At 34.3% G+C, this 9,877-nt stretch overlaps 1 protein-coding gene across 3 annotated transcripts in view; it reads right to left on the reverse strand.

Moving 5' to 3' along the window:
* The window catches only part of TPR (translocated promoter region, nuclear basket protein), a 44,815-nt gene that overhangs the window by 33,814 nt on the left and 1,124 nt on the right, over window positions 1-9,877 (reverse strand). For all 3 annotated transcript variants that reach the window (XM_080602318.1, XM_080602317.1, XM_080602316.1), the window contains exons 2-13: window positions 9,351-9,455; window positions 8,921-8,994; window positions 7,597-7,693; window positions 7,092-7,195; window positions 6,268-6,432; window positions 5,458-5,550; window positions 5,264-5,344; window positions 3,809-3,896; window positions 3,152-3,292; window positions 2,145-2,236; window positions 1,129-1,326; window positions 483-590 (exon numbers count right to left, since the gene is read on the reverse strand). In XM_080602318.1, the coding sequence (XP_080458444.1) occupies window positions 483-590; window positions 1,129-1,326; window positions 2,145-2,236; window positions 3,152-3,292; window positions 3,809-3,896; window positions 5,264-5,344; window positions 5,458-5,550; window positions 6,268-6,432; window positions 7,092-7,195; window positions 7,597-7,693; window positions 8,921-8,994; window positions 9,351-9,455 (1,346 nt within the window). The remainder of the gene's footprint in view (window positions 1-482; window positions 591-1,128; window positions 1,327-2,144; window positions 2,237-3,151; window positions 3,293-3,808; window positions 3,897-5,263; window positions 5,345-5,457; window positions 5,551-6,267; window positions 6,433-7,091; window positions 7,196-7,596; window positions 7,694-8,920; window positions 8,995-9,350; window positions 9,456-9,877) is intronic.

The raw sequence follows: 9,877 nt of genomic DNA on the forward strand, positions 1-9,877 counted from the left end.
AGAACATTCTAGCATAAGACTTGCACACAGCTTTAGAAGTTTGCTCTGAAAAACGGTATTAAAAAGTACTTGAAATTATATTTTTCTACAACACATGAACTATTACTATTAACACATCCTTGTAAGATAATTGCATTATAGAAATGTTTGGCAAAAGAAAACCACATCAAAATTGGAACTATTCTTGGTGTTCTGTTCTTTGAAAATATCACAAGACACTCCAATTAAACAAACAGAACAAGTTATACTTTAGTTTTCCAGACAGATGTTGAACAGTACTATGCTAAAGCTGCATCCCTTCCATCCATAAACTTATTCTAATTTAGCAGAAATATAAATACTGCATTGTCCCAAGAAGATTTTTTTTTAATAGCACTAGGGCTCTCAAACACAACTCTTCCAAGAAGACTTCAGAAATACAGTATCATATTAATAAAAACTGTAAAGGGTACATTTTAAAGCCATTGCAACAGTTGTTCTACCTGCTGTGAAAGGTCTTTTACTTGTATTCCCAGTCTCTGGTTTTCTCTTTCAAGCGTGGAAGCCTGCTTATTGGCTTTATCAGCAGCCTCCTGCAATCGCTGGATTTCCTGCAATTCAGAAATACAAAGCAATCATCCATTTCTTTCCAGAAAGATATGTCAATAGCTCTCTTCAGCTAAAGTGTGTTACTTGAAGAAGTAAAGCTTTGGAGTTGCACTCCAAAGGTTAAACTCCACTTATTTAGGAATCAAAAGCCATGATGTTTTATGCTCTATTAGTGTGCGTATTAAAACTAATAGGAACTGAATTAATAGGAAATGGGCACCACAGTGGTTTGTTTTTTTTTGACAAATACTGATATTTACTTATAAAGAATTCTACTTTCACAAAGAATTACAGATAAGTCACTGCATTTAAGCCTTCAATGTAATAATTACTGAAGAATGCTGTTTCTGTGAAATACAGCGTATAGGAAAATAAATCTCAAGCTAGAAAGTTCAATGGACATTTCCCCACAGCAACAGCTGACCAAAAGATCTATTTTATACATATAGGATTAAGGAAGGATTATACTCAGGATTAAGGAAGTACAAATCAATTTTTTCAATATTTTTACATGCTCTTTTCTCCTTCTTTTATACTAACCTTCATAGCTTGTTCAAGCTTTGCAGACAGACTAGCAACAGCTTTTTGGGAACGCTCAAATTCTTCACGCTGACGTTTTAAGATTGGTGCTTTGGCTTCCACCTCCTGCACTATTTCATCCAAATATTTATTAATTCTCTTATTCTCCAGCTTTTCCAAAAGCAACTGATCCTGAGTTTCTACATATGCATTGTACAGCTGCAAAAAAAGATTTTTTTTAGACATCTGTCCAGATGTGTCAAAGAACCATTGGTAATTACACTATTAGAGCAGTCAAACTTTATACAGCAATAAACTAATTTCTTCGAAGAAATGAGTATGACAAGTAAAATGTGCTTATGAGTCATACCATGGCAAAGCAGTTATCCCTATTAATTTTAAAACTGCAAACATTTATAGTACAACTGTATATAATAAAAGAATAAGAATAATAATTATAATAAAAGATATGCAACTGTATATAATAAGAGAATAAGAATATCCCATAATAGGGATAAATCTCAAGCAAGGTTAAGACAAAAGAAGTATAAAAAAAGCAGCAAGAACAGAAAATTATTTAATGGATGGACAGAATGAGCAATAACAAAAGGAAAATAATAGTTCCATGGATATGTTCATTTTTTCTGCAAGAATAAGTCAGTGCCACAGCAAAACAAACCTAAATTATGCAAATATGCATAAAAAAAGGAAAAGAAAAAACAAAATAGAAGAAAAGCTCCTATCAAAAATCCATACAGAAAAAAGTCGATGTGCTCAAAACACAAACGAACAAACAAACAAACAACCCTGCGAATGTTTTGATATACCAGGGAAAATCTGTCATTTATGCCACATAAACATCCCAAAATCATAGCTAATAAAGCTAATAAAATCCTCAAACACAGGATTTCATTGGCTTCATTCAGGCATTACACCAAACCCTAGACTGTGCATGAAAGTCTATATAATTTTGTTATTAGTGCATCTCTGTTGGCTATTCAAGGGCCTTGAAACTTGAGTAATTTCTTCTCACTTACCTCTGTTAATTTCATTCCAGGTTTGACTACTTTAGCTACTGCTGCAGCAGTGGGAGACATAGCTGCCAGTTCTTCCTCAGACAAGATAGCTCCTGAATAAATAATCCCACCAATTACATTAAAAAGTTGCAGTAATTCCCATCTTAAATATTCTTTATTGATATAAAGAGTGTCCTCATACACCTTTGCACTTTCTTAACTACTATACATTAAGTGACCATATTTTAACTTCTTAAGCTTACTGGTGCAAGAGTTTTCTGCATTTTGTATTATACATACACATGTGCAAGTGATTGATATTATACTTAATATTCCTTTTCATATATTATCAAGCTCTTTGACCAGTTTAATTTGAAATGATGAACAGTTTTTACTATTAGACTCTTAAGACTTCGATCATGCCAGAAGGTAAATAAATTGAGATAGCTGAAGCAGAGCTTAACATCATATTTCTTGGCAAACTGCAGGAGGTTTAGAGTGGCAGAGTGCTTGTTGACTTTCACTACATTAACATATGGAGACAGCAAACGCACTTAATGCCTCTGTGTTCCTTTCTACTCTATTCTCTCTTGCCCATAATTACCTTCAATATTACAAACATTCAACAAACAGACTATTCTTTACAACTAGAGTAGTTAACACTGAGCAAGACTTAATGGTAAACAAATTTAAAGACAGGTATGTCTGGTGTTTTTTTGTTTGTAAAGAGGAAAATAAGAATAGTTTACCATCCCCACTCCACTCTCCAGGAAACCGTTACAAGCAGCATGATTCAGCCTTAAGGAAAATATTTTCCTTTCCACTTTCTTTGAAAAGGTATGTCAGATTAACAAAAGAACTTGAGAAAACATTTTGACAGAAATGCACTTTTCTACTGGGGGAAAAATACTATATATATTATAAAATATAAATATATATATAGATAGATATAAAAGCATAGTAATTTCATGGTAGACTGGTAAGGATAACATGCCTGAGGCTTCGTGTATTTTAGCTCTTAATATTACCTTTACGTTTCGTTGCAGATAGAAGATCGTTAGCATTCTCTAGCTCCTTTTCCAGCTTACTGATCTTCTCTCCCAGTTCTTTTTCCATTACAGCTTTTGACTCTTCCAACTCAGCCAAATGCTCTTGGGTTGCTTTATTAGCTAAAATTAACAAGCAATTTGCAGTGTTTTTTTTTTTTTTCTTTAGAAAGACCAAAGTTGACATATGAACCTTAAACTCCACTTTGACTTTTATACAGTCTGCAGAAGATCATGCTGAGAAGAAAACTCAGTAGTGTGACAGAAGTTAGAACTGCTGCCTATCACCTCTGCACTGAAGTGGGATAAAATAATAACTGCCCATGTATCAATGAAATCTAAAACTAAAACTAAGAAACTAAAATGAAGAGATATGCTTCTCTCTCCTAAAAATCCAAAGTAAAATTCCAGGTATGTTTGAAGATCCCCCTGCCCATACACACCTTCAAGTAAATTCAAATAGTAACGTAGTAAAATGGTAAAAATTTTGTTACAAAATTTGATCTCTCTATCCCTAGAGATTCCTAGAGATTGTCCCTTCAGAATTGCTCAATATCTGTATTTCAATACATCAGCTTAGTTATGAAGAAGGAGAAAAGTTCTGTTCCTCCCATTTGCCATTTCTCACTCACAGCTTACCTTCACCTGCTTCCTTCAGAAGCTTGTGCAGCTCTTCTACCGCTCCTGTCAGTTCATTGCTCTTTGCCTCCGAGTCATCAGCAGCACTCTAAATAAAAGCATTTTATTTAACCTTTTATTACATAGTAAGAGCAACTATAGAACAAAGCTTGAACTGACCAAAAATTATAAACATACAGATTTTTGAATAAAATATTAAGAGATTCAGCTGAACTGGCCAAATGTTTCCACTTGAATTAACTTTCACTTGATGCAAACTGTCTGAGAGCAAGAAGTGTCAAGACACTGATACAATAGTACAAAACCAACTAATACGTATGCTTCTATGCCCTTTAGCTGCTTAGGTGGTGCTAGCTTTTTCTTTATTGAAGAGCAGGAACAATTTGTAGAAATTTTCAATGTTCAATTTTGATCATTCTTAAAAATTTTAATTTTTCAAAAATCTTATATAAACAGTTTATGTTTCTTTGCTACCAATTAAAGATCTCATGAGTGCATGACTTCACAATACTTCAGCAGTTCTGCAAATCCATTGGAAATAACTGAAATAAAATTGAGAAAAGTCTCAGAGTAGGCTCTCATGTGAGGACACTAAATCTGGATGCCTTCAGTACCAAGTCAGCAATTCCAAACATACAGCGAACCTTATGTTTAGTAGAAGCCCCTTCAACCCAGTGTTTCTGTAATTCAAAGAAAGCAGTAAAAAACAACAACCACTACCAAACGAAAAGGTAAATGGTGATGCATGGAAAAGTTAGCTATTGACTGTTAGCTGAAGGGTCATCAGCTAACATCTGATCAGACACAATATTAATGCAGAATTCAAGCATTCTATCGCACTTAATTCTAGGTGGGTATTTATGCATGAAAACTCTGGAAACAGAACTAATTAGCCTGTGAACCTGACATGCAAACTAAAGACCGTTCAGTTGGCCTCTTTACCTATCTTTGTCTTATTCAACATACTATGGAATATTTTTCACTTTGAGCTGACAAAACAATCAAAAATTACGTGCTTAGATACTGCTTGACACAATGCATGACATTCAGCTTTCTCAACTGGATCGCTAACACTTGCAGTGTTCGCTGAAGTAAACTTTTACTAAACATAAAAGAATGCTTCCACCCATCTTTTATGTAACAACATTTAACTCCTAATACATCATAAAATATAGCTACACTGATACAAATACGAAGCACCAAAACAGTGAGCATAAAGTTACTATTTTAACCAGTTTTGTTTAAACTAAAAAATGATGCAAACATGTTGCCTAAGACAGGATGTTTTACAATGTTTTGTAATGGAAGGTAGTCTTCCTCACATCCTCTACTTCGCAGGAGGAAAAAAAAAACAACCACCAAAAAAATCACAAAAATTGGCCTGCATTACACTTAAGCCTAAGATCAGCCACAAGTAATACTAATATACTCTTATTTCTGAATCGTTAAACTTACCTTATACAAATTAGATAATTTTATGTGGGCATTCAGTTCATTGTGGAATCTTTCCTCCATACCAGCTTGTTGTTCTTTTGCCTAGTAAATGAGACACAGGGCGAGGGAGCATTCAATCATTTCTATTTCACACTTTTTTTTATTTTATACAATCAACTGTAATGCTGTTGCGCATGTATTTCGAGTTACCTTACCTCCTTCAGTTTATTCAAAAGGTCTTCCACATGTTTCTGAAGATTTTCGTTTGACTGTTTTAAACTGTTAACCTGTTCCTCCATTCTGGAAACCTGTTCAAACAGTAAATGAGGACACTATGTATAAATTTGTCTTTATTTTAGACAAATTAGTAATTTGTTTTGAAAATACCTATCCCATTGTTAGAAAATGTAAACTTTTATGCTCTTTCTGGTACCTTTGTTGGTTTATAAGTAGAAAACAGTCTTGGCTCCAACACATTCAGCTAAATGAAATAGTGAGAATCCTTGCTCATATTATGTATACCCAAATAGCTGCATAATCCTCAATGCAGGTAAGCTCTACAGAAAGCCTGACCAATTGACCCGGTTAAAACAACTGTTTAGGTACCTAAACAGAAGCTCACTAAAGTTGAATATTTGCAAAATACAGCCACTGATTCTGGCACGTATTTTGATTCAGGAAAACAAAAATATCAGCAATCCACCTCCAAAAGAAAGTTAAATCGAATTCTTCTGCCCCTTGCACAATCAAGAATTATATTCCCGTACATTTCAATAACATTATATTGTTTTATCCTTTTGTTATCAGTGATTCCAAAATTTCTAGCTTACCATTAAAAGTTTGACAGTCATAACCATTTGTATTCCTTATAATTCTCAAATTAAAAGAAAGAACTCCTTACTAATTGCATAACGCACACTATTTTTTTCCTTTAATACAGCTATTACTTATTTTTGTTAAATTCAGGTAATCAGGAAATATAACTTAAAAAAACAATTGGCAAAAGCACTCAGAAATTACATTACCTCCTCCTTCTTGTTCTCCAGATTACATCTAAGCTCCAAGATTTCATTGCCTTTCTCCCTGGCAGTATGTAGAAGTTCATCTGTTTTGGCTTTCAACTCGGTGTTCAGCCAAGTGTTTTGACTCTGTAGCAGTTCTTTTTCTTGCTCCAACCTTTTCTCACGGTACTAAAAAGAAAATCACACATTGTAATTGTACTGGTTCCCTAGAAAATAAAGAAGCTAACGAAGTACTATGATCAGAGTAAAAATGATATATTTTAATTTGGTAAATAACACCAAATGAAAGGTAATACATCGGTAATACTGAGTTACCAATCTCAGACTAAGAACTTCCTGACACATAAGTTAGTTTCCTCAACGGTTATGTCAGTTGGGAACATTAACTAGGGTAATATCTAGTTCAAAGAAATGAATTAAGGTATCAAAGTTTTTTCTCCACTCTTTTCCTTTCACCCTTTCAATTCTTTACGGAGTTATTTCTGCCCACAGAGAAACATTTACAAATAATCATTTCTCTCCCTTCTACCTGCCTTTGTGGAGCCCTTCCTCCTAGCTGGCAGAAGCAGCCACTGTTGCTACTGATGAGGCTTGGATAAGCTTGCCTAACTCGACGCTCCCCTCTCCTGCTTGTCTTCCATGAGTATATTTCCCACTTCCAGGCCCAACCATCAATTTTAAACTAAAATCATTCATCATAAGTAACAGGAGTAGGCTTGACCTACTTTCAAAGTCAATAATGACAAAATGATTACATCACATATAAACAACTACTTACTGGTAACATTACAACATTAACAGATACCACGCACATAGGAACTTCTCACCTTCACAGTAATATCTGATGTTTGAAGTTCATCCAATTTTAGCTGAAGTTTCACCTTTTCTGTGTTTGCTTCTGTTAGCTTTTCATTTAAACGTTTAACATCCTCTGGGGGAAGGAGAAGTGAAACCATTGTTAAAATCAAAAGGTAATTGTAGAACTAAATGTAGAACTCAGTTTTCATTACTGACCAAGTTTAAATGAATTGTAAAGAATGAGAACAAACAACATATAATGTATAAATTGTACACTGTGTAATGAAATACTGTATATTTTATGATTTTATATATAGAAAACCAAACATCAGTTATCAAACTACTGTAGTTTTGTGCAACTGGCATAAAAATTCCTGCCTTGCTTGCTTCCTTTTCTCTAAATAGCTTCCTGATAATCCATTATTTGGAGCTGCCTATATAAACTGGATATTCCATAGTGGTCCAATCATTCAGGGAAATGTTCTACTTAGCATAATCATATGAACCAATTTGGTAATATATTCTTGGTTATACCATTTAAATGTTCAACTTCCTGAGATCGTCTTTCACTTGTTCGAACCAAATCTCTCTTTTCAGCTTCCAGTTCTTCTTTTTCTCTACTTAATTGGTTCTGAAAAAAAAAAAAAAAGAGCAATAAAGACAGAGAAAGCTTATTGCATTTAAGACAGTTCAGCCAGTATTTACACTTACCATCACAGGGAAGCGTGCTAAATGCTATCCCACCCAACTCCAGAGAATGAAAACTGGGATAAGAAGCTTCTACAGTGGACAACGGAAACAGTCTAAACTACAGAGGATGAAACTATGGCTGAAGTCCATTGTTTCTGTCGTGTTGGGAACAAGTCAAACAATTTCAAGTTAACACACCCTTCTAGAGCCTAAGAGACAACAGGTTTCAGCTCTTTTTTTTTTCTCCCCATAAATCATTCTGATATTGTATTTGAATGAAGAGTAAAATGAAAAATTTTGTACATACAGCAGATGAAATGAACTGAAGGCCTAAAAGAAATGCAAATCAAATAACAAGAACTGTTCAAAACTACATCTAATTATAACATGCTTTGAAACACAGCTTTTTTAGATAAGGTGATCATTGAAACTGTTTTATTTGGTTAAATAAAAGATAACTGAGTAACCGAGGAATGAACACACATAAAAAAACAAAAACAAAACAAAACAAAACCAAAGTCAATAGCCTTGGATTATTTACAGGCCATAGTATTGCCTTTGTCTTCTAAGGTGGCAATACAAACCACTTCAGGCAGACCCATGTAAGGCCCTCTGGCAAAACAATCATGTCCGCCTTCTCACTGTGGAAGAATCAATATAATGATAACGTTTTTCTTTCCTGCTGCAAAATTAGTGTTCTGCTGGATCAGTCATCCAAAGTGACTCATCCTTTAACCCCATGACTTCTCAGTGTAATGCAAGGAAAACTGTACCAGGATAGGGGAAAGAACGGAAGAAAAACAGATCTCCTCTTTAATTTGCAGCTCAGCTTTAGATTAACTGTAACATGAATTTTGTCTGATTTTTCAGGTTCAGCTTAAAGTCACTTTGGAACAGGTTTCAGACGGGATGAAACAAATCTATTCAAAATGAAAAAAAACATCTGCTTTGACAGACGTTCACCTGTAATTTCAATTGCTAGAACATAAACTTCTACTCAAATAAACCAACACGAGAAGCACATGCAATTTTCCTGTACACACGTCCATCTGGACGTGTACATCAATACAAAGTTGTGCTGATATCAACACAGCCCAGCTTGGAATTTGAGTGTGTTCTTCACTGGCATCAGATAAGCTAAAGTCTTACTGCCTAGTTCTTCCAGTACCTGGATGGATGCATTACGATCCTGAGCATCTTCAAGCTGTCTGTTTTTCTCATTCAGTGACTTCAACTGCTCATCTGTTGGGTAAGAACACACAGTAGTGAGGTGTCTGTAATAAAAATCCAGTAAGTGGACTGGGTGGACTAGGCAGTATTGCAGCAGCCTCAAATAGTCACTGGGGTCAGAGGCGTTTATTGTGAAGAGAAATATGTAAACCACCATATTACTATTATAATTTTTTCCCCATTAGAACAGAAAATTCCATTAAAAATGCAGACATACATAAGCACAAAACCTCCCTGTTTGCAGAAGTAATAATTGCATTTGATGGTTGAGTATTCAACTCCTATTTAAAACTTAATGTATTTCAACATAACATTGGACTAAAGAATTAAAATCCCGTCAAGTCTTAAGAATGCGCGGTTATACTCACGAAGCTTTTTAACCTCCTCACGGAGAGTTTGACATTCTTGCGTCTCAGTTACAAGCCTCTCCTGACTTTGAGCCAGTCGCTTTTCTACTTCAAAGTACTGTTGTTCTGAAAAATAACAATATTGCCTCAATTCTGCTTCAAAACTGTTATTCTTCTTTCTTCTATTTATCAAGGATCCACATTTACAGACTTTAGACAAAAACAGTATTTGTCAATAAAATATTTTTAAAATACTAAAATAGAATTTGAATAAAAATGTCTTTTTGAAGTTAAAAGATAAATTTTCACACCTAATTAGCATTGTTTAATGCATTTTTAATATGGAAAAATATGTTTCCAGAAATGATCCACAAAATAACAGTTTGATTAATTTTTATACTTCTTGAAAATTTTTATGTAGCTAGAGAGTTATATTAGCACAATCATGCAGTGCACTCAGTTGTGTCAACATAAAGCTTCTTATGTCTTTAGATTTAAGAAAACAGGCTACCTCTACACATATACAATGAAAGCCATGTAAGTCTAGG

This window comes from Anser brachyrhynchus, assembly GCF_964034855.1.
Source record: "Anser brachyrhynchus genome assembly, chromosome: 8".
In the NCBI taxonomy this organism is placed as follows: Eukaryota; Metazoa; Chordata; class Aves; order Anseriformes; family Anatidae; genus Anser; species Anser brachyrhynchus.